Source organism: Bathycoccus prasinos (assembly GCF_002220235.1).
Source record: "Bathycoccus prasinos genomic : Chromosome_8".
NCBI lineage: Eukaryota > Viridiplantae > Chlorophyta > Mamiellophyceae > Mamiellales > Bathycoccaceae > Bathycoccus > Bathycoccus prasinos.
Genome location: NC_024001.1, coordinates 370,813 through 391,439, shown reverse-complemented (window position 1 = coordinate 391,439; position 20,627 = coordinate 370,813). Strand labels below are relative to the sequence as shown.

The 20,627-nt window shown below is 50.7% G+C and overlaps 12 protein-coding genes across 12 annotated transcripts; 7 read left to right on the top strand and 5 right to left on the bottom strand.

The window, feature by feature from the left end:
* Positions 1–76: 76 nt before the first annotated feature.
* Positions 77–1,555, top strand: Bathy08g02140 (predicted protein; the record flags this gene model as incomplete). Its single annotated transcript, XM_007511765.1, has 1 exon — positions 77–1,555. The coding sequence occupies one exon, from the start codon at positions 77–79 to the stop codon at positions 1,553–1,555; it is 1,479 nt and encodes a 492-aa protein (XP_007511827.1).
* Positions 1,556–1,735: 180 nt separating this feature from the next.
* On the top strand, positions 1,736–3,454 carry Bathy08g02130 (hypothetical protein BuboB_26000; the record flags this gene model as incomplete). The annotated part of the gene is made up of 1 exon (XM_007511599.1): positions 1,736–3,454. One exon carries the CDS (start codon positions 1,736–1,738, stop codon positions 3,452–3,454), a length of 1,719 nt encoding a protein of 572 aa, XP_007511661.1.
* Positions 3,455–3,780: 326 nt separating this feature from the next.
* On the top strand, positions 3,781–4,779 carry Bathy08g02120 (coenzyme a pyrophosphatase; the record flags this gene model as incomplete). The annotated part of the gene is made up of 1 exon (XM_007511690.1): positions 3,781–4,779. The coding sequence occupies one exon, from the start codon at positions 3,781–3,783 to the stop codon at positions 4,777–4,779; it is 999 nt and encodes a 332-aa protein (XP_007511752.1).
* Positions 4,780–4,944: 165 nt separating this feature from the next.
* On the bottom strand, positions 4,945–6,444 carry Bathy08g02110 (zinc permease family; the record flags this gene model as incomplete). Its single annotated transcript, XM_007511750.1, has 1 exon — positions 4,945–6,444. The coding sequence occupies one exon, from the start codon at positions 6,442–6,444 to the stop codon at positions 4,945–4,947; it is 1,500 nt and encodes a 499-aa protein (XP_007511812.1).
* A 331-nt stretch (positions 6,445–6,775) lies between these two features.
* Bathy08g02100 (unknown protein) lies at positions 6,776–7,258 on the bottom strand (the record flags this gene model as incomplete). Its single annotated transcript, XM_007511502.1, has 1 exon — positions 6,776–7,258. The coding sequence occupies one exon, from the start codon at positions 7,256–7,258 to the stop codon at positions 6,776–6,778; it is 483 nt and encodes a 160-aa protein (XP_007511564.1).
* Positions 7,259–7,604: 346 nt separating this feature from the next.
* Bathy08g02090 (bifunctional 3,4-dihydroxy-2-butanone 4-phosphate synthase/GTP cyclohydrolase II protein) lies at positions 7,605–9,254 on the top strand (the record flags this gene model as incomplete). Its single annotated transcript, XM_007511277.1, has 1 exon — positions 7,605–9,254. The coding sequence occupies one exon, from the start codon at positions 7,605–7,607 to the stop codon at positions 9,252–9,254; it is 1,650 nt and encodes a 549-aa protein (XP_007511339.1).
* A 237-nt stretch (positions 9,255–9,491) lies between these two features.
* Positions 9,492–11,552, bottom strand: Bathy08g02080 (glutamine amidotransferase class-II; the record flags this gene model as incomplete). The annotated part of the gene is made up of 1 exon (XM_007511570.1): positions 9,492–11,552. One exon carries the CDS (start codon positions 11,550–11,552, stop codon positions 9,492–9,494), a length of 2,061 nt encoding a protein of 686 aa, XP_007511632.1.
* Positions 11,553–11,914: 362 nt separating this feature from the next.
* On the top strand, positions 11,915–12,691 carry Bathy08g02070 (unknown protein; the record flags this gene model as incomplete). Its single annotated transcript, XM_007511598.1, has 1 exon — positions 11,915–12,691. The coding sequence occupies one exon, from the start codon at positions 11,915–11,917 to the stop codon at positions 12,689–12,691; it is 777 nt and encodes a 258-aa protein (XP_007511660.1).
* Positions 12,692–12,794: 103 nt separating this feature from the next.
* On the bottom strand, positions 12,795–13,538 carry Bathy08g02060 (unknown protein; the record flags this gene model as incomplete). The annotated part of the gene is made up of 1 exon (XM_007511293.1): positions 12,795–13,538. The coding sequence occupies one exon, from the start codon at positions 13,536–13,538 to the stop codon at positions 12,795–12,797; it is 744 nt and encodes a 247-aa protein (XP_007511355.1).
* A 505-nt stretch (positions 13,539–14,043) lies between these two features.
* On the top strand, positions 14,044–17,631 carry Bathy08g02050 (unknown protein; the record flags this gene model as incomplete). The annotated part of the gene is made up of 1 exon (XM_007511457.1): positions 14,044–17,631. One exon carries the CDS (start codon positions 14,044–14,046, stop codon positions 17,629–17,631), a length of 3,588 nt encoding a protein of 1,195 aa, XP_007511519.1.
* A 128-nt stretch (positions 17,632–17,759) lies between these two features.
* On the bottom strand, positions 17,760–18,890 carry Bathy08g02040 (homoserine kinase; the record flags this gene model as incomplete). Its single annotated transcript, XM_007511464.1, has 1 exon — positions 17,760–18,890. One exon carries the CDS (start codon positions 18,888–18,890, stop codon positions 17,760–17,762), a length of 1,131 nt encoding a protein of 376 aa, XP_007511526.1.
* A 369-nt stretch (positions 18,891–19,259) lies between these two features.
* On the top strand, positions 19,260–20,543 carry Bathy08g02030 (L-lactate dehydrogenase; the record flags this gene model as incomplete). Its single annotated transcript, XM_007511717.1, has 1 exon — positions 19,260–20,543. One exon carries the CDS (start codon positions 19,260–19,262, stop codon positions 20,541–20,543), a length of 1,284 nt encoding a protein of 427 aa, XP_007511779.1.
* Positions 20,544–20,627: the final 84 nt, after the last annotated feature.

Here is a 20,627-nt window from a genome sequence, read left to right as displayed (position 1 = left end):
GCGCGAGAGAGAGGGAGAAAAGAAGAAGAAAAGCAGCCGCGAGGAGGACACATCATCGGTGGTGGTAGTAGTGATTATGGACGTCCCGGACGATTGGGGCATCGTCGCAAACGATGACGATGATGACGATGGTAAGAAGAAGAGGTGGTTAACGCCCAATACGACTGCGGCGAGAAATCATCTCGTCGAGGCAAAAACGACCAACGAGAAGAAGGAAAAGGGAGAAGAGCGAGAACGAGAACAAAGCGAGGGGAAGGTAATCAGCGGACGATTGCTCGGACGACGCCGAAGGGCGAAGGAGAAACGGAAACGGATGGCGACGAATAGGAAGAATGATGGTGGCGGCGCCTCTGCTGACGAGGAGGAGGAAAAGGAGGAGAAAGAGGAGGAAAAGAGAGAGAGGAGGACGAACGCGAATATGACGGAAAAGCAGAAGAAAAAAGCGGAGAAGAATCGAGCGAGGAAGTTACGAAGAGAGTGGAAGAGGAAGAAGGAGATGGAGGAGGAGGAGGAGGAAGAGGAGGAGAAGAAGGCGCGCGTTGAACACAATCCGGACGAGGAGGAGAGGAACGAGATGAAACGGTTGGCGAAGGAGTACGTGGCGGAGAAGGCGAAGAAGAAACGAGCGAAAATCACGACGACGAAAGGAGAAGAGAAACATGGTAATAGGAGTAATAGTAATAGCGAAAGTTCGGAGAAGAACGAGGACGAGGGCGAGGAATTCGAGAGCAAAGACGATGTCGCGCAGCAACGACGAGAACGAGAACGAGAACGAGAACGAGAACAAGAACAACAACCGGCGGTCAAAAAACAAAAGAAACTCTCGTTGATTGATAAAATGCGCGTGAAGCTGTCCGGCGGTCACTTTCGCATGCTCAACGAACAACTCTACACGACCAAAGGCGACGAAGCTTTACATTTAGTCCAACAAAACCCGGGCGTTTTTGACGCCTACCACGAAGGCTTTCGAGAACAAGTGAAGAAATGGCCGAAAAATCCAGTTCATAAATGTTTCGAGTGGTTGCAACACAAACCATACGACACGATCATCGCCGATTTCGGATGCGGAGACGCCGAGTTAGCGAAACTTATCGGTAAATCGAAGAAGAAAGTGTACAGTTTAGATCTAGAAACGCCTTCCCACGCGCCGTTTGTGATTGCGTGCAACATGGCCAAAACGCCGCTCGAATCCAACTCCGTCGACGTCGCCGTCTTCTCTCTGTCCTTAATGGGCACCGACTATTACAAGTTCATCGAGGAAGCCTCTCGAGTGCTCAAAGTCAAAGGTAAACTCTGGATAGCCGAAGTCAAATCTCGATTCGACGGTAGAAACGGCGCCGCGTCCATCCCGAGTTTCGTCGCGAGTTTGAAAACCGCCGGATTCGACGTCGACCCGAAGAAAGTCGACGAAAAGGATAAGATGTTTTTCGTCCTGGAAGCGGTCAAGGCTAAAAATCACGCATCATCATCGAGTGGTGGTGGTGAAAAGAAGAACAACAAGAGTGGTAAGGTGGAGTGGCCGAAATTGAAAGCGTGCGAGTACAAGAAGAGATGATAGCAAAGAGAGAGAGAGAGAGAGAGAGATTTCCAAGAAAGAGTAGTTTGTATTTCCAAGAAGGGAAAAAAATACTCGGATGGACAAAAAATCCGAGGCTGAATTCATTCATTTCCACGCGCCTAAACGCGCGCAACAGCGCACATACACATCGCAAAGTGTTGTCATTTCGCATCACAGATGATCGTCGCCGCGCCAAACGACGACACCGTCGCGCCGTTGGAGCCTGCGGAGCCGCCGCTCCAAAATGTAGAGCTGGAAGAAGTCCGAGAAAAAACAAGTTCGAGCGATAAAACAACTTCTGTTTTCCAGCGCGTATTCGCCTCAATCTCTTGGATCTATAGAGCGTTCGTGACCCTTCTCATCATGTTCCTGTTCAAACTCTTCGCTTTTTTCAATTCGTGTTTCATGACGTTGCCGGTTTTATTGCCCATCAACGCGCATCCGAGCAAAGATAACACCCACCGAGAAGGAGGATCAGGCCCGATTGTTCCCTATTGGATCGAGACGAAAATTAAATTTTGGTGCTTTTTGCACATCGTGTTTAACATTCAAGTCCCGGCGAGTTGGGTAAAGGCTTCGTACGCGAAACTGATCGAGTTAAACAAAGACGTCCGAGACGCGGAGACGCAAGGTATGTTGTTAAGGTTTTTTTACGTGTGCTTATTTTTCTTTTCCCGCGGCTTCGCGCGACGGCGTAAAATATCTAACTTTCATCTCGACGTTCTCTCCTTTTGGCGGACATTTTTGATAGAGATTCCGACGATTGTCGTTGGGCCGGATTTTGATTATAAAAAATTCTTCCGCGAGTACGTGAAACGACCGCACCCGGTGGTGTTGAAAGGCTTCGCGAAACAGTCGCCGGCGGTAAAGAAATGGTCCGTGGATTGGATAGTCGCGAATTTCGGGAACGAAAAAGCGTTGACGAAGACGTTGTTGGGTGATAACATACCCGGGAGAGTAAAGGATATCAACACCCCGGGGACGTATTTGCACAATTGCGAAGCGATTTTCGTGAATCATCCAGAGCTCGTGGAGGATTTGGAGTTATCGAAATTATTGCCGTTCGTTTCCGCCGACGGTAATCCGAAGAACCCGCATTTGGCGAACTTACATCCACGCGCTGGACCTTTGCCGATTCAGTTCTTTCTGGGACGAGGCGGAACTGGTACCGGTTTTCACTGCGCGAACGGCTTCAACTGGTTTTACATGATCGAAGGTTCTAAAAAATGGACCTTCGTCGATCCCCGTTGGACCGTTTTGACGTTTCCGGCGTTAAACCGCGGCGCTCTGTACCAATCCTGCGCGGTGACCGATCCGAACACCGTCCTCGAGAAATATAAACCGCTCTGGCGCGTCTGCCCGCGTTACGCCGCTATCGTTGAACCCGGCGACGTCCTTTTGAACCCGCCATGGTGGTGGCATTGCATCGAGAACCTCACCAAAGATTCCACCGCCGTCGCCACTCGATGGATGGACACGAAAACATTACGTCCGTTAACCGGCATCGGTACCGACGCCAACCGTCTTTTCACCGCGTTTCAAATCTTCTCCCCGGTGTTTCTAAAACTCCAATTCTCGCTCATCATGCGAGGCATCCACGCCACGCCGGACGAACACACGCAAGTCGACACCGACGAAGACCTCGAAAAACAACACGCTCAGCGCACCGCCAAAGGCGCTCAACACGAAGACGCCACCAGAGTCACGGCCGCCTTAAACTCCAACGAAGAACAAGACGCCTACAAAGCGTACTACGCCAACAAGTGGGGATACGCCGACCATTTGCCAAAATCAAACGTCCAAAACGGTGAAACTCGCGACGACATCGAATCGAACAAGTTCGATCAAGGGCAAGGGAAATGGACCATGGACACGATGAACTTTCGAGGCCGTTAAAGATCTTAAAGAAAAAAGAAAGAAAAGAGTCAGTCCTCCTCGCGCAGTTCTCAAAGCCGCGAGAAGAAGAGAGAGACGTTTTAATTCCAAGAACAAAAATCCAATCACACATCCAATCACATAAACAACGTAAACAACATAAACACCGAGCAGCAGCAGCACCAGCACTCGCACTCGCAGCCTTCATCAATACCTTCAATCTCTCGCTTTTACGTCGAGTCGTATTTTTTGCATTTTTTTCTCAGAGTAAAGAGATCTCTCACATGCATTTTCAGCCGTCCATTTTTTCCTCATTTTAAAGCGTTTTTTAAAACACTACGAGAGAGATGAATACGATGCGAAGAGGCGGCTGGCTTGGAAGCGTTTTCTTGAAGAAGACCACCTTTGTCGACGGCTTGGTATCCTCGTTCTTCGTTGGTGGGCGCACGACTCTCAGATCGTTCACGTCGTCCGGGACGTCGTCCTCGTCTGCGGCTTCCAATCCGCCGAAGGATTGGACGAATGCAACGAAAACGGGACACCTCCTCCGGAGGGAAAACCTGACGCGCTTGACGAAAGATCTACACCTCATGCTCGCAAACAGGAACAAAATCGAAGGCCCGAACGTTCCAGACGCCAGATCTGTGCTCGTCCCACTCGCACTCGTGGACGAGCATCCGTGCGTCTTGTTGACCGTACAATCCACGCAATTCGGAACCCCTTTGTTGGCGTTTCCGAGAGGCCACCGAAGTCGACACAATTCGGCTGCGTTGGATAAAGACGCGGTGGCGCAAGCGTGCGATCAAATCGGAGGGAGAGAACCGTGGGCGAACCCGGATAGGATTGAATATTTAGGCACGCACCACGACGCGGTGAATAGTAAAAGGACGTTGGCGATTACGCCGGGGGTGGCGTATTTCGGTTCGTTGACGAAACGGCAAGTGCAGGAGAGAAATAGGAGCGCGAATTGCGTGCTAGGAGTGGCGGCGATTAAGATCGAGGACTGTTTGGAACCAGACAACGTGAGCGTGGTCAAGTTAGAGGAAGAGGAGGGTAGCACTAGAAATACTGTAGAAGAAGATGGTGATAAGGAAGAGGAGGAAGAGAGGAGCATGGGACCGATGCCGGCGTTTACGGTGCCTCGCGCGAACGTCGTCGGGTGGGGCGAGACGAGCGAACCGTTTGGACTGAAGAACTGTTTGATTTGGGGGAGCGATGCGGCGATTTTGCACGGGGTGTTGAGAGTGATCGTTGGGTCGGACGAAAGGTATAAGCAACAGTTGTATGGACAGTTTGAGAAGATTCAGCGGGAAATGAACGAGCAGGCGACCAAAGTAGTAGCTTGACGGACGAATTCATAGCGTGTAATTTTTATTTATCAACGTTGTTTAAATACAACGTAAACGTCCGATTGGGACGTAGCAAAAAGAACACCAGCAGTAGCAATAGCAGCACACGAATACTGATAGTACTAATATTCGCGCGTTTTTTTAACTTCTCTTGCATTTTTGTTAATGCGAGTGCTCCCCGTCGAGCGACAGATTAGACAAAAGAATAACGCCAGCGCCGCCGGCGTAGGCGGTGAACAATGCCAATCGTTGCGATAACGACCTTCCCGCGTGTACTTTCTTTACGTGATCGCCTCCGTGTTCGTCGCAATCTCTATCACTCATCTCGAACTCATCGGCGACGATTTCAGAGGTGCCGCCGTATAAGAACGTCCCGGAAGCCAACGCCTCGAGAACAAACACGGTTTCAATACTGACCGAGCCTAAACCCATACCGATGAATATTCCACACGTCGTTGTCAACGAGAACACAATCATGGACGTAATGCTGACCATTTTACTCGCCTTACCGTTTACGAACGACGAGCCGATCGATAACGCCGCCGGCGCTTTGTGCGCGGCGATGGCGGTGAAAATCGTCAAAACGTTTTGTCTCGATTTTTGCACGCCGAGCGTCAAACCAGCCAAGACAGAGTGCACGGAAATTGCCGCCAATAAAATGTACGGTCTTTTACTCTTACGCAAATCTTCGCAAGTTTGAGGTCCTTCGCTATGCTCGTGATGGTGATGATGATGATCGCTATGCTCGTGGTGGTGATGTTGTCCTTTCTTCTTCCCTTCCTCTGCAGAAGTTTCGCAACAGTGGTCGTCGTGTCCGTTCGGGTGTATCGCGTGCCCGTGAATGTGAAACAACACGCGCTCGATAAAAAATACCAACAAATACCCCGTCAACGCGAGCGCGAATCCAGCCGGATACCCAGCCGGCGTAATCTTCACCTGCTCCTGGTACTCCACCAAGTGCGGAAACAAGTGCGTCAACCCGGCGGATAAGAACACTCCGCCGCTAAACGCGTTCAACAAACTCATCACCCACCTCGCCTTCCTCCCGGCAACGGCTTCAGAAACCATCGGAATCATCCACCCGAACATGCTCTCGCCGAACACCGCCGCCGCCAATCCCGCTTTCAGCGTCGTGTACGACTTGGACGGGTTCTTCGTCGCCTCGTCGTGCTCCTCTTCCGCGTGCTCGAAAGCGCACTCCGCGTCCACCGCGCACTTCAACAGTTCCGGGCACGCCGAGGTAAACTCCGCCTCGGTCAAACTCGTCGACGAATCCCCTAAAGCGCCGTATTCTCGCAACAACTCTTTCGCCGAAACCGAGGCGGCGTGTGCCTCCTCCTCGTGGTCGTCGTGGTCGTCGTGGGCGTCTTGGGCGTGTGCCTCCTCCTCGTGATCATCGTGACCGGCGTGTGCATCCTCTTCCTCGGATTTCCCTCCAGTTTGCAACGCGTGTAAAAATCGATCCAATTCGTGTTCCTGTAAGATCGAATCTGTTCCCGAGAACGTTTCCATGATGTGTTCCATCGGCGTTTCTTCTTCTTCTTCAGAGGCAGAGACGAAGAAGAATAAACGACGATTCGATTCTTGAGTTTCCCGGCACACGCCGTCAAAATCGGACGAGGAGGAATACGAAGAGACGAGGCACACCAACGCGCCGATCATGATCGTAATCGTTGAAACGTGATGATTTTGATGACATCTTCGTCGTGGAGTACGGTTCGATGAGACTTGCATTTTAAAGTAAGGAGTATAAGTAGTATTTTCGCGCGTCAGATGGACGATTAGAATGGAGAGATCTGACAGAAGGGCACACGCTTGGCACACGCGACGCCGGGCGACATTTTTTCGAGAGAATGGAAGAGAAGCGCAGCATTGGTCGAAACGTTTGCGTTTCACTACTCTACGACGACTTATATAAAGCGTTATTCGTATTCGTAGTATTGCTAGTATAATTACAATAAGAAGATTTGAGATTGAGATCTCAACGCGTCAGTCACGAAGCCGTCGTCTCTCTCAAAGCGAGTTCTCGCTCCAACTCGCGCACGCGTTCGCGATACCGCGTGGTCTTCATTTTTTCTATTTTTAACTGTTCCTCTAACAGATCTAACTCTTCGTCTCGTTCTTTGAACAGGGCAAAGTTATAGTCGTAATCTTCGGAGAGTTTCCGAAAGGCTCGTTTCAACGCTCGGTATTTCGAGAGGACTCTTTCGAGAGTATTCGCCTCGTCATCTCGTTGATTCCTGTTACTCTTTCTGCGCATCATCTCGTCGCGAGTTGTACTCGTGAGCCTCTTTTCGTTTTTGCTCCTCGAACCATTCTCGTTGGTGTTGTTACTATTGGTATTCTTTTTGCTCGGAAAACCACCACTCCCGCCCGAGTTTAAAGCGTTTCCGCGCGGAATATGATGACCATTTTTCCCAACGAACGCTTTAAGCGATTCTCTCAGCGGGGATGAATATTCACGCGATGAAGTCATCGTCGGCGCCGCTAAACCGTCGATTTCTCTCGTCAGCCGTTCCAGCATTTGGAATTCATCCTCGTCTTCCTCCTCCTCGTCTTCCTCTGAGATCACATCGTTGCGTTCTGGTAACATACTTCGTGCGCGCTTCTCTCTGCGTATCTCTCCGGTGGTATAACGTGTTTCCCGAGCGCTTTTTAAGCAAAAAGGGCTCCAAAGCGATTAGGGTTTAAGACCCTAAACATGTTTTTTTTTGTCTCCCTTTTTTTCTCCGGAGTGGATAGAAAAGAATTGGACGGTCGCACTTCGGCACACACAGAATCGCGCGCTCGGAACGACGAGAATACCACGGACAACAAGAATCATGGCGTCGTCGTTCTCGTCGTCGTCATCATGTGGGCTTTCTTGCGCGCATAATCTTCGAAACTCTTTGAAAGCTTCCGGGTCTTCCGTGCCCTCGAGTTCTTCTTCTTCTTCTTTGCATGCCTTCAAGATGAACACAAAAAGCAGCCGCTTTCTGCGTCAAAGGATGACGACGACGACGACGACGGCGACGACGAATACTCCTCGCGCGTTCAACGCCTCCTCTTTCAACGCCTCCTCCTCTCGAGACAGACAAAGACGAGAACGACAACGACGCGGTGAAACGACGAAAAGTCGCACAGTAAAAGCCGTACCGGCCTGGCATCCAGAAAACAAGAACGACGTCCCGTTCGACGAACCCACACCTGGGTTCAGTTCTATCCCGAGCGCTTTAGAGGAGATTAAAAAAGGCAAGTTTGTCGTCGTCCTCGACGACGAAGATCGAGAGAACGAGGGCGATTTAATCGGGGCGGCAGATTTGATGACGCAAGAAAGCATGGCGTTTATGATTCGACACACGAGTGGGTTAGTGTGCGTTTCGATGGAAGATGAACGAGCGGACGCGTTGCACTTACCGCTTATGGTGGACTCAAAGGCGAATAAGGATTACATGAAGACGGCGTTTACGGTGAGTTGCGACATGGCGACAAGCACGACGGGGATTTCCGCGGGGGAAAGAGCGGAGACGATTAACGCGTTGGCGAACGATCTGACGAAACCGACGGATCTTGTGAGGCCAGGGCACGTGTTTCCGTTGCGATATCGCGAGGGCGGGGTTTTGAAAAGAGCGGGACATACGGAGGCGGCGGTGGATTTGTCCAGGATGGCTGGACGAGCGCCCGTCGGGGTTTTGTGCGAAATTGTCAACGACGACGGAACTGGGAGCATGAGCAGATTACCAGAACTGCGAGAGTTTTCTAAGAAACACGACTTGAAAATGGTGTTGATTTCGGATATGATTCGGTATCGCCGAGCGACGGAGAAGAATTCGTTGATTGAACGCACGGCCATCGCCAGGGTGCCCACCGAACACGGATCGTTCACCGCGGTGTCGTACGTTTCGAAAGTCGATGGGATTGAGCACGTGGCGTTTGTGTACGGCGACCACGCCACGGAGGAAGAAATTGCGGATAGTTTAAAGGAAAACGCGTTGGTTCGCGTGCACTCGGAGTGCTTAACCGGGGATATCTTCAAGAGCGCTCGATGCGACTGCGGTAACCAGTTGGAGATGGCGATGAAAAAAATAGCAGACGAGGGAAGAGGGGCGATTGTGTATTTACGAGGCCAAGAAGGTCGAGGGATTGGGTTAGGTCATAAACTGAGAGCGTATAATTTACAGGATAAAGGACGAGATACGGTACAAGCGAACGAGGATTTGGGTTTACCGGTGGATAACAGAGAATACGGCGTCGGCGCGCAAATCTTGAACGATTTAGGCGTGAGAAGCGTTCGGTTGATGACGAACAACCCGGCCAAGTATCACGGTTTGCGAGGGTACGGGATTACCGTGACCGGGAGAATGCCTCTGTTTGCGCCGATTACGTTGGAGAACAAGACGTATTTGGAAGCGAAGAGGAAAAAGATGGGGCACTTGTTCGGAGAAAGCGGCGATTTCGAAAACGTCGCCACCGCGGCGACCCCGATGTCCTAATAATAATGAATCAATCATCATCAAAGAAAATGTGTTTGTAATCTTTATATATGCCAAGAATAATCATCATCATTGGTGTTGTCACTGTGTGCATGTTGTAGTGTGTCCATATATTATTACATTACTCGCTGAGGTACAAAACATTTACGTGTCGTTTGTTCGTACGTTTGTGTTTCTCTTCTTCTTCTTCTTCTTCTTCTTCTTCTTCTGTTATACATTTTTCTCTAGAAGCTTCTCTTATTTATTCTGTTTCAACATGCCGAAATAACTTCCAACCTCGGGCGAATACGAGCTGCTCTCGCCTCGTTTCGTTTGCTTGAGTAAATCGAGCCCAATTTTTCCCGAAACCGTGTTCTGCTTCTGCGCGCTCATCGTGATCCCACCACCTTCTCCGGCGGGAGCAATGCTCGTATTTTTCTTGGCTGCTGGCGAGTAAAATTCGCCGAGATTACCCATCATCGCCGCGTCGTTTGTCATCATCTGCGATGGTCTTTGCTGCGAATCGTTCGATATTATGACTCCATCGCCCCCGTAGTGAATGGGAGGACTCGGTGTATCTGTCTTTCTATTCAAATCACGTCCTTCTTCATCGAGAGATACTAAACCGTATTGCGGGACGCGGTGATGTCGCTCTCGTTGTGGTCGAGGAATACAATCCGCGCTGTCGATGGAGATGCGATTGATTTTGTTAGGACTGTTGATGTTTCTCTCGTTGCTTCTCGTTTTATGTAGCTTTGATTTCGGCGTCGGTGATCGATTATTCGCGTCTTCCACCGCGTCATCTCGGGAATATAACGATTCCGATTCCGAATCGGAGTATTGTAGACCTTGTTTCTCGAGCGCGTGCGCGATGCCAGAGATGGAATCGCGTTCGTTGACTACGTACACTTTAGACGGCGAAACCGGTTCAGACGAAGCGGAACTTTGTTGAAGCAACTCCGAGGAGAGCGCAGATTTCAACGCAGGCAAAGGTTCCTCACCGCCAACGACACTGTCGGCAACACCGTGAGGATGAACGCGTTCCGGCGAATTCGATTGCGACGCCGCGCTTCCCTCTCCGTTCAACGCGATGCGTTCCAAATTCTCAAGACATTTAAATTCGCAATACAGCACGGGACTCGCCGCGCCTAATTTTGGCGACATTCTTTCTGCCGTCCCGCCGTTCCCGTCCGCCGCCGCCGCCATGTGCGCCGTGTTCTGCGCGTCCAAAAACTCCTTTCTGGAGCACCTCCCTTTCGTCGGCACCATCGGATGCGTCACCACGAGACTATTCGGCGGCATCAACTGCCACCGCTCCAACCCATTCATGGACAACGGCTCCGACGAGACCAGCATGCTCTGCGTCGCGAACATTCGCTTCTTGAAAATATGCATAAACTCTGGCGACCGTCGACTTCGATATTTCGGCACGCCTCGGTTTTCTGAGCCTTCTTCGCCGTGGAGCATCATCTTATCGAAACCGCCTAAACCTCTCGCTTGTTTCTTCGGCGTCGTCGTCTTACCACCGCCCCCGATCTTTTTCTCGCCGCTTTCACCTCCCAAATCCCACGCTTTCTCCCCTGGCAACGGCCCTAAGTGAAAATACAACGACGGCGGATCTTCGTGACTGGAATTCCTATACCGCGCGGCGACGACCGTCTCCCCATCCGTAAACGCCAAATTCATCGAGCTCGACTTCCCTCCGCTCGCTCGGATAATCAGACACATCGCTTCCCTCACCGCGCGCTCCATCATCTCGTGCGATTGACTCGAATTCGTATCCGGTAACTGATTCAAAACCAGCGCGAACAACACCTCGCTATCCGTCGTCCCGCTGATGTGTTCAAACAAATCATCCCGCAACGTCGCCAACAAACTTCTCCGTATCTTCTTAAACCCGTGCACTTCCCCGTTGTGCATAAACATGTACCTCCCGTTATAAAACGGGTGACAGTTATACTCGTGCACGCTCGCCCCTGGTCCGGCTGCTCTCACGTGTCCGAACAATAAACTCGTGCTGATTGCTTTGCTCAAACTTCGTAAGTTCCTGTCGTGCGACGGCGCCGCAATCGTCGTGTAACAGCACGGTCTCGAATACGAGCACAACCCTTTCAAGTCTCTCAAGCCTTGCAACGGGTTCGACCCGTACCATCCGATGCCGCACCCGTGCACGTTCACCTCGTGGTTGCGACGGATGTCTCGTTCCACGCCTGGGGTGAACCCAGCGCCGTCTGCCATGTTCGCCAGACCGTGGTAGGCGCCGTAGATGATCTTGGAGATGCAGACTTCGTCGCCGTAGTAGAATACCCATCGACACATGATACACAACAACCCGCGAGAAGTCGTTATCCGATTCCTTTAAATGTCTCTTTCTCTTATATGCGTGTGTTCTCTTTGAGAACGCGCGCTCCCTTCGTCGAGAAAAAGAAGAACGCCAGTCGAAGAACGGACTGCTCCCCTCGCGCGCTCTGCTGTTTCTGCTCCGATGGAATATATTTACGAGTCGAACGAATGATGATAAAAGAAATTGGTTCCGAATTTTGAAGACATTTCCCCAGAGAAACAAGGGAAACTTCTCGCACAAATGCGAGAGAGAGAGAGAGAGAGAAAAGCACGTGAGAAAGCGCGATACGCCCCTCCCTCCGGCCGCTGCGGCACACAAATCTGTCGCACATTCTGACATGCGCGCAGAGGAGGGCACCAATCCTGGTGCTGCTGCTGCTGCTGCTGTTGCGAATACGAATGCGAAGAACACGAATGACGCTTTGCATTTGGACGAGATCGTGAAGCGGGACGGCTACTTGGAACGCATCGTTCTCGAGGATGAGAAGACGAAGACGAAAGCGAGACGAGTTTTGAAGTGCTCGATAACCGGGCACGCGTTCACGCTTCCGTCAGAGGAGGAGGAAAAGGAGGAGGACAAAGTAGCCTCCGTTATAAACGTCCTGGAAAGTTTCTTGAACGGGAAAAAGCGGAAACGCTTACGAGAGAAGAAAGAAGAGGAAGCGAAACTGACCGAAGAGTACGCGCCGGCGCTCGTCCAATCGAAACATCTTCCGGAGAAGTTTTTCTGCCGAGTGACGGGGAAATACGTCCCTAAGATTGAGAAGCTCGTGGTGGAGCATTGCTCGGGGAAGCGGTTTACGGTCGGTGAGGCGAAAGTGGTCGGGAAGAAACAGACGCTGTTGGAGGAAGGAGATCCGCGGGAGGAGGAAGAGGCGAAAGAGAAGAGGAAAGAGGAGAATCGACGGGTGGCGGAGAAGCTGAGAGAAATGCGATTGAAAGAGTGGGAGGAGAGACAAGCGAGGAGGAAAATAGCCATGCAAGAGGAAGGCGAGGAGAGCATGGAGGAAGAAGAGGAAGAGGAGGAAGAAGAGGAGGAAGAAGAGGAAGAGGAGGAATCCGAAGAAGAAGAAATAGAAGAAGCGCCGAGAGAGAAGAAGCGAGCAAAGAGATGATAACTAAACAAAAATAGACCACAAACATCAACAGTGAAAGAATTCTGTGTAAACGCGCGCGCTATCTAAATCTTTTATACACGCTAACTGAACTCAAATGCTGCTACGCTACAAATCTGTCTTTCCATGTAGGCGACGTCCATGAGTCGATCCATTCGGAATTTTTCGTAAAATTCGTATAATCAACGCTGTCGAGCTTTGCCATGAGTTCTAAAAAACTCGCGCAGCACAAAGCTCCAACTGGTACAAAACTATCCATCAGTTTTACTAATTCCTCCTCATCGTCGTGCAATCGCAGCGGCAACCACACGCCGGATCCTTCTTGCACTTCGCCGTCGAGGAAGGCCATTTCATTCTCCGCCGCCGCGTCAAATTCCAACTTGTAACACTGACCAAATATGTTCATGTACTTATCGCTATACGTAAATTTTCGTATCGGTTGTAACTGCTTACTTTTTTCCGCGGGAGAGCGCGCGTAGATGGACAACTTTACGCCTGAAATTCCGAGTTCTTCTTCGATTTCGCGAATCGCGCATTGCGCGTAGGGATCAAAATACGTCCGTCCGTGATCTTCCCACTTCACGAAATCTATCGCGGTCTGCACACCCGACGTGCACACGTCGTACATCCCGGGCCACACGTCTTTCTTCACGCTCCGCTTCGTCGAAAACACGGACAGGTTTCCCAACCTCGCGTTCCTCGTTTCCTCCAACGTCTGCGACGCTCGTTCCTCGAACATTTTCCGCAACCGAAACACAACCTTCCCCGTCTCGTACATGTCGTACCTTTCCTTGTCGATCTTTTCCGGCACGAACTTTCTCTCAAAGTTGTTCAGATAACTCGCCATAATTTCTTTAAACGCGTCGTCGTTTACGTCGCCCTCCTCTTCCGCTCTTCCTCTCGTAGTATTATTCTTGGTGGTTTTGGTTATCAACACGTAACTGCCTCTTCCTCTCAAGCGCTCTTTCACGGTCGTTTTCCTCGAGACAAAGTCAACCACGAAATCGTTCTCGTCCACTATCGCGCACAACTCTTCCTCTCTCCCGTTTTCAAACGCAAAGACCACCGACTCGGGTGGTTTCCCGAGCGTTCGTTCGCACCAAAAACCGTTGCGTTTTACCGCTTCCAAGAATGCGATTCGTTCATCTTCTTTGAACGCAGATGAGAACGAGGACGACGCGAGCGCGCTTCTCCTCCCGTTTTTCCTCCCACTACCGATGCTCCTTCTTCTCTGCCTTCGCTTCCTCGAAGCGAAGGAGGAAGAGGAAGACGCGGGAGACGAAACACCGCCCGCGAGAGGACACATCCTTGTCTCCAATTTGTGCCGAATTTCCCCCATAAATAAAGTAAACATGGACGAGGATGTCCTCCCGCACCCGCCGCGCGGGGTCCTCCTCTCCGCGGTGTGTGACAGTAACAACGTCGCTTCCTATCGGGACTACTTCGAGGACGTCTCGAAATGCGTGCCGTACTCCTCGTCGTCGTCTTATTCCGTGTCAAAGTCGGGAGATTCGTGGGAAAGCGACGAGGAGGAGGAAAAGGACGACGACGGAGTGTTCTTGCGGATAACCAAAGCACACGAGCAGCAAAACAACAACAGAAACGAGAAACCTGCCGTCCAAGTTTCGTTTATAAACATTCACGACGTGATCGACGCAAACTCGCCGAACGAGTACGCGCAAACCGCGCAAAGAATCGAACGGGTAAAAGCGAGATGTAAAGAGAAAAGGATTGGGTTGGTGTTTTGCACGGTGAGTCCAACGAGAGAAGAGGAGGAGAAAAATGATCGCGAGAATAAAGAAGACGTGACGTACGCATTGGAGGAGAGAGTTTTACAGGTTTTGAAAAGGTTGTGTGGCGTGGAAACGAGGATTGTTGCGTTGACGCGCGTCGGGAGCGACTCGCGGGAGAAGTGCTTGAAAGCGTTGGCGCGAGCGACGGAGGAGGTGAAGCAGGAGGTGCTCGTGAACGAAGGGAAACGGGCGATTGGGAAATGCGACGACGTTTTGAACGCGTTTGAGAGGGAGGTTTTGGAAAGTGGTGTCGCGGTTTTGGAGGAACGCGAAGTACGTTTGGCGAGATTGGAGGCGCGGTGTAAAGCGAGTAGGTATTTGTTTAAAGCGGCGAGTTACGCGGAGTTTAGAGGCGACAGTGAAGCCGCGATGAACGCGTTGGGTGAGTGTTACGCGAGCTTGATGGCGTACGTTGATGAAGCGATGCCGGAAGTACTTCGCGGTAGTTTCGAAGAAAATAATAATACTCAATCGAGACGATTGTGGAGAGTGTGCGAGACGCTGAGAGTGTTGACGTATTGCAGATCGAGAATGTCCTCGACGCAATTGAGCCAAATTTTGAAGACTATGGATACGAGCGCGAATAGCGAGGTGAATAAAGCGATCCAAGAATTGGCGAGAGTGGAGAAGGAACACGCTTGTTTCGTTAAGAGGTGCTTGTCGATGAGAAGAAAGAATTCTTTTTTACTGAAAGCGTACGACGACGACGCCCCTCTCGGCTTGAAATGTTTCGCGGCGTATTTCTTATCTTTGCGCGCGAAAGCGGATAAATCGTTTGCAGACGTGCTCGCACACACGATGCACGCGAATCCGAACGTGTACGACGCAATCTTCAACGACAATACGCAGTTTCAACGCACCGCCGCGACGAAATCGACGAGCTTTGATTTGAGATTAGATCCAGGATTTTATTACCAAAGCGCGTTCGAAGCGCTCTCTTCGCGAAGAGAGTTTATGCAATCGTCAGGGTTAGGAAAGGATCCGTCCGTATCCGCAACAACAAACGCCTCCATACTCACGCGAGGACGCTATTTGGGAACTTTCGATCTCAAAAACGAAACGGTCACGGGTGCAAATCAAAGCAACATAGAAAATCACGGCAGAAACGCGCAAATCCCTTCTTCGATTGAGCTACGGCGCGCGTACGCGCGCTTTGAAAACACTTTCTCGCCTCTCGAAATGCTGGAAAAAGCGAAAGCATATTACGAAGGAAATCCAAGGTATAAGGCGTTCCATCGTTCATTAAACGCTATTTCGAGCGATTACGCGTTAGAACTTTTCTACGCGAACAACACGGCGACGAACAAGGAAAAGGTTTTGCACATATTGACTGCGTGCGCGGAAACCTATCGGAAAGAAGGATGGGAGGATTTACTCGAGGAAACTCTGGAGCGCACTTTGCTGTGTCTCGGAGGAGGAGGAAATGAAGCTGGAGAGAGCGCGTTAAAACATCGCATGGATGTTTTATTAGAGCTACACGGTATTCAATATCGCGAATCCGAAGGAAAGACGCGCGCTTCTCGTTTACTCGCAGACGGTGCGACGAAAACAAAATCTTTGCCCGTTGTGTTTGAGGTATCGCGCAAATCCTTAGCTTCTCGCGCACTCAAAGTGTCTTGTAGTTTTGGCCACGATGTGGCACGTAACGATTCCGTTCGCGCGGGCGATTGCGTCACGTTAGCCGTTCGATATGCTCTTCAAGGCTTAGTTGACCACGACATGTTTTCGGTGGTAAAACTTGAAGCGCACTTTTCCGATGGAACGAAGGCTTCGACAACAACTGCGAGTAAAGACGAAAAGGACGTCGTAAATATTCCGTTAACTGTGCAATCGAAAACGCAAAGCGACTTTGTCTTGGAAGTTGACGCATTGGATGTACTTACGAAATCTGGCTTCACTTTTCGATTCCCGAAAGCTTCTTTCGAAACGCTCAAACTCCTCGGGCACACAAAATCTGTTTCCGTGAAAAAACTCGCCCCTCGCGCAGAATTAAAGATCATGGATGGAGAAAATGATAGCAACGAAACGACCATTTTGTTTGGCGAAAAGAAGACACTGGCTGTTGTCGTCACCGCGGTGGATGGACTCGCAGACGCCATCGTAAATCTTTCCATCGACGAAAGTTTGCGAGAGATTTCCCTTGGAAGTGAAGACGACGGCGGCGAGAAGAAAGGCGAAGTCATCGCGAGCTTTGAAAACCCACGAATAGTTGTCGGCTCGCTCTCCAAAGGCGAATCAAAACGCGTGAACGTGACCGCGACGTTCTTCTCGAATCGCACGAACACCGCTAACGACAAAAAACAGAACAGGAAGAAATCTCGAGCGACAGTTTCAGCACACTTAACCTGTAACTTTGGTTCCCCGGGAGACGGAGAGGTAGAAGTATCTCCATCTAGACATCGCGTCGTGGCAGCGGAAACTTCAAAAACATTCGCGTTCACAGATGCGCTCGAAGTTTTAGATTCTGCAATCTATGCGCCGTGTGGCACGTCGCCGGTTTCCATACTCATCGCAAAAGACGATGTAGAAGACGACTTCGCTACGAAGAAGATTGACTTGAAAGCACAAAATAGATCACTCCTGGACGAAGGTGACGTGCGCTTGACGAACATTCGCGCCAAGACGACAGGTTTGGTCGTCGTGGACGATGCAATCACCACGCGATTAAAGCCAGGAGACGTGTATACGCACGTCGCGACGAAAGAATACGTAACGAGCGTTTCGTGGTATCGCAAGGAGGGGACGCAAACAACGACACAAAAGACACAGTCGTCTTTGTCTATCGATGATGACGAGCTCATCGACGGTCGTCGAATAGAAATCATGAATATTTCTGCTCGAGTGCCTGAATACATCCAAGTCGGCGTCGCGTTCGAGTTCGTCGTCGAGATGAAAAATCTCGACCTCGACGTACCTCGCGATTTCGTCGTTTCGGTCAAAGACGCGCCTGGTTTTGTCATGGCTGGTGAATCAAAAACTACGAAAACGGCAAACCCGGGCGAGAGTTGTTTCTTGCGTTTGAAAATAGTCGCTGTCGCGAGCGGGGAGAGATTCTTACCTTCAGTGTCAGTCGCGTGTCCAAAATTAGCCGCGACTTGGACGAACACTCAACAACAAAGCGTGCTTGTTTTACCAGTAGCGCTGTAATACACAGAACACACGCGAGACGTACTGGATACACGACGCGTGTGTGCGCGTGGGTATAGTTTTTTTAGGGAATTAGTTTTAGAAGTTTGTAATATAATATAGTATATAAATAAACAACAGTTTCATCATTACATCATGTCGACGACGTCCTCGCCGTCGTCAAAAACGTCTATCCACGCAGAAATACCTTCCATCGTCGGCTCTACAATTAACGCTTGACCTTCCACTCCAAACTCTTTGGCGGCATCGCTCATTGCCTCCGCCACTCTCTCCGCCGTAATCGCCGCTATCGTGCTATCGCCAATCTTCCCGTTCTCGTCCCCGCCAGTCATCGCCAACACCGTCGGTCCGGCGCCGCTCAAGAAGCAACAATGCGCACCGGCCCCAATCGCGGCCGCGATAATCTTGTCTAACCCAAACTGCTTATCCCCTCTTTGATGTTGGTGCATGATATCTTGCGTGCCAATTTTCATCAACCGAAAATCGCTTTGATTAAACGCGTTGATCAACGTCGCCGTTCTCCCGATGTTGAACACCGCCTCCGCTTGCGTCAACTTATCGCTCAGCGCCGCTCTCGTTTCGCTCGTTAAACTGTGAAAATCCGGAATAAAAAGAGAGCACAACATCCCCTCCGGAATGTTCACCGAGCTCGTGATCCATTCGTTCTCGTCGCTCAGCGCGATTTGAAACCCGCCAAAAATCGCCGGAGCGACGTTATCCGGATGCCCTTCCACCTCGCACGCTAAATTCAACAAATCCCTTCTCGCTCGCGCCGTGCTCACGTCTGACCCGGCCAACGTCATCCCCGCGGCCAATCCGCACACCAACGCCGCGCTGGACGACCCCAACCCTCTCGCCGGAGGAATTCTATTCGTGCTCGTAAATTTCAACGCGCTCACGTCCAACTCTCTCTCATCGTTCGATTGAAACCGGTACCCTTTCTTCACCGCTTCAATCACCGCGTTCGTCTCATCCCGAGGTAGAAAATCGCACCCTTCGCCTTTCAGTTCTAAAATAAACGTTCCCGTTGGAGAAAACTCCACGGTTACATCGTTCCTCAAATCCACGGCGAACCCGAGCGAATCGAACCCGGGCCCGATGTTCGCCGTCGTCGCGGGCACGGACACGGTCAAACATTCGTTCCTGTTTAACGCGATGCAATCGCTCGATTGGGATGTAAAATCTGGTTTTTCCCACTGGTCGACGTCGGAGGACCATCGAAGTTTCCTGTCTTTCGCGGGCATCCCTCCAGAACCCATCGCGGTCACGGCAACCCCCCTTCGATGGAATGCATTTTTACTTTTAACAACCCCGCTTTTCTGCTTTTTGTGAGGACGAGGACACAGAGGATGCGCTCTCGCGCCGCGGTGAGAATAACTCGACGATAACAGCATCTCTCTCTCTCTCTGTCTCTCTCTCTCTCTCTCTCTCTTTTCAGACGTGTGTGTGCGTGTGTGTTCTCCCCTCTGTTTGCTTTGAGGAATTTCTCCATTTTATCCACTTTTCAACGTTGGAAAAAAACGAACAGAAAGCGTGGTCTTCGTCTTCCCGGGGCGATGTTCTGAACGCAACACCGCATTTCTCTGCCTTTGCGAGACCAGAAAGAGAGAGAGAGAGGGACGGAGGACATGCGTAAATTTCTGGCCTCGCTTGCGAAACCTCTCGTCGATGCGCTTTTGCAACCGAACGTTTCTCGATTGCATTCCATCAACGAGATACAAAAAGCAGCTTCTGTCCGGTGTCACAAATACGTGTACGATTACATCGCCGGAGGCAGCGACGACGAATCGGCGCTGAGGAACAACGCCGAGAGTTTTAGAAATAAGTTTGACGCGTATCCGTTCGTATTGAACGGCGTCGGGCCGGAGAATGTGTGCACGAAAACTCGGATTTTAGGGACGGTTGAAGTGGACGTGCCGTTCATACCGGCGCCCATCGCCGGGAACGCGATGTTTCACACGGACGGAGAACGAGCCGTCGCGAGAGTTGCGAAGAGATTTGGAACGACGTACGCGTTAAGTACGCTCGCAACGACGAGTTGCGAAGAGATTAAGGCCTGTCTGGATGAAAATGACGGTGATGGTGATAAGACGCATAAAATGTTCCAGATGTACGTCTGGAACGAAGGCGAGTTAGTGGACGAAGCGTTAAGAAAAGCAAAAGAGAGCGGGTTTGAAACGCTCGTGTTGACCGTAGATTTGACGTGGTTCGGGAACAGAGAACGGGATAAACGCAACGGGTTTTCGATTCCACCGAAATTGAGCGACCCAAAATTTATCTACGAGTGCTTGAAGAAACCGTGTTGGACGGTGGACGCGGTGAGAGGATGGAAGAGCAGAACGTTCGAATACGCGGCTTTGAGGGACGACACGAAATTGATGGAGAAACAAAGAGACGATATGGCCGGGTTTGTCAGAGATGTGTTCAACCCGACTTTCGATTGGGAAGACGCGAAGGCGTTGCGAGAGAAGTGGGGGAAGAAATTCATTTTGAAAGGCGTGCACAGAGCCGACGACGCGGTGAAAGCGTTTGAGTATTTGAAGGCAGATGCGGTGTGGATTTCAAATCATGGGGGGAGGCAATTAGACGGTGCCGTGGCGCCTTTTGATGCGTTGCCGGGTATTAGGAAAGCAGTTGGCGAGGATAAAGAACTAATCATAGACGGCGGTATTCGACGAGGCTCGGATATCGCATTAGCTTTAGCGCTCGGCGCGAACGCAGTCGCGATTGGGAAACCAGTCGCGTTTGGCTTAGCGGCAGGTGGTGAGAAAGGCGTGGAGAGAACGTTCACGATTTTGAAAGAAGAATTGGAACGGACGATGGGTTTAGTCGGCGCGAGAACGATTGCGGAGTTGAGAAGCAAAGGCAACGAAATCTTCGTAAAAAGAGAACGGTTACGGAATTCATCATGATGAGTACAATAAAATGTATTTTAACGCGCGCTATCAAAAACTACCTGTACTCCTGTGTACTGCTTTAAAAAACATACACCGTTT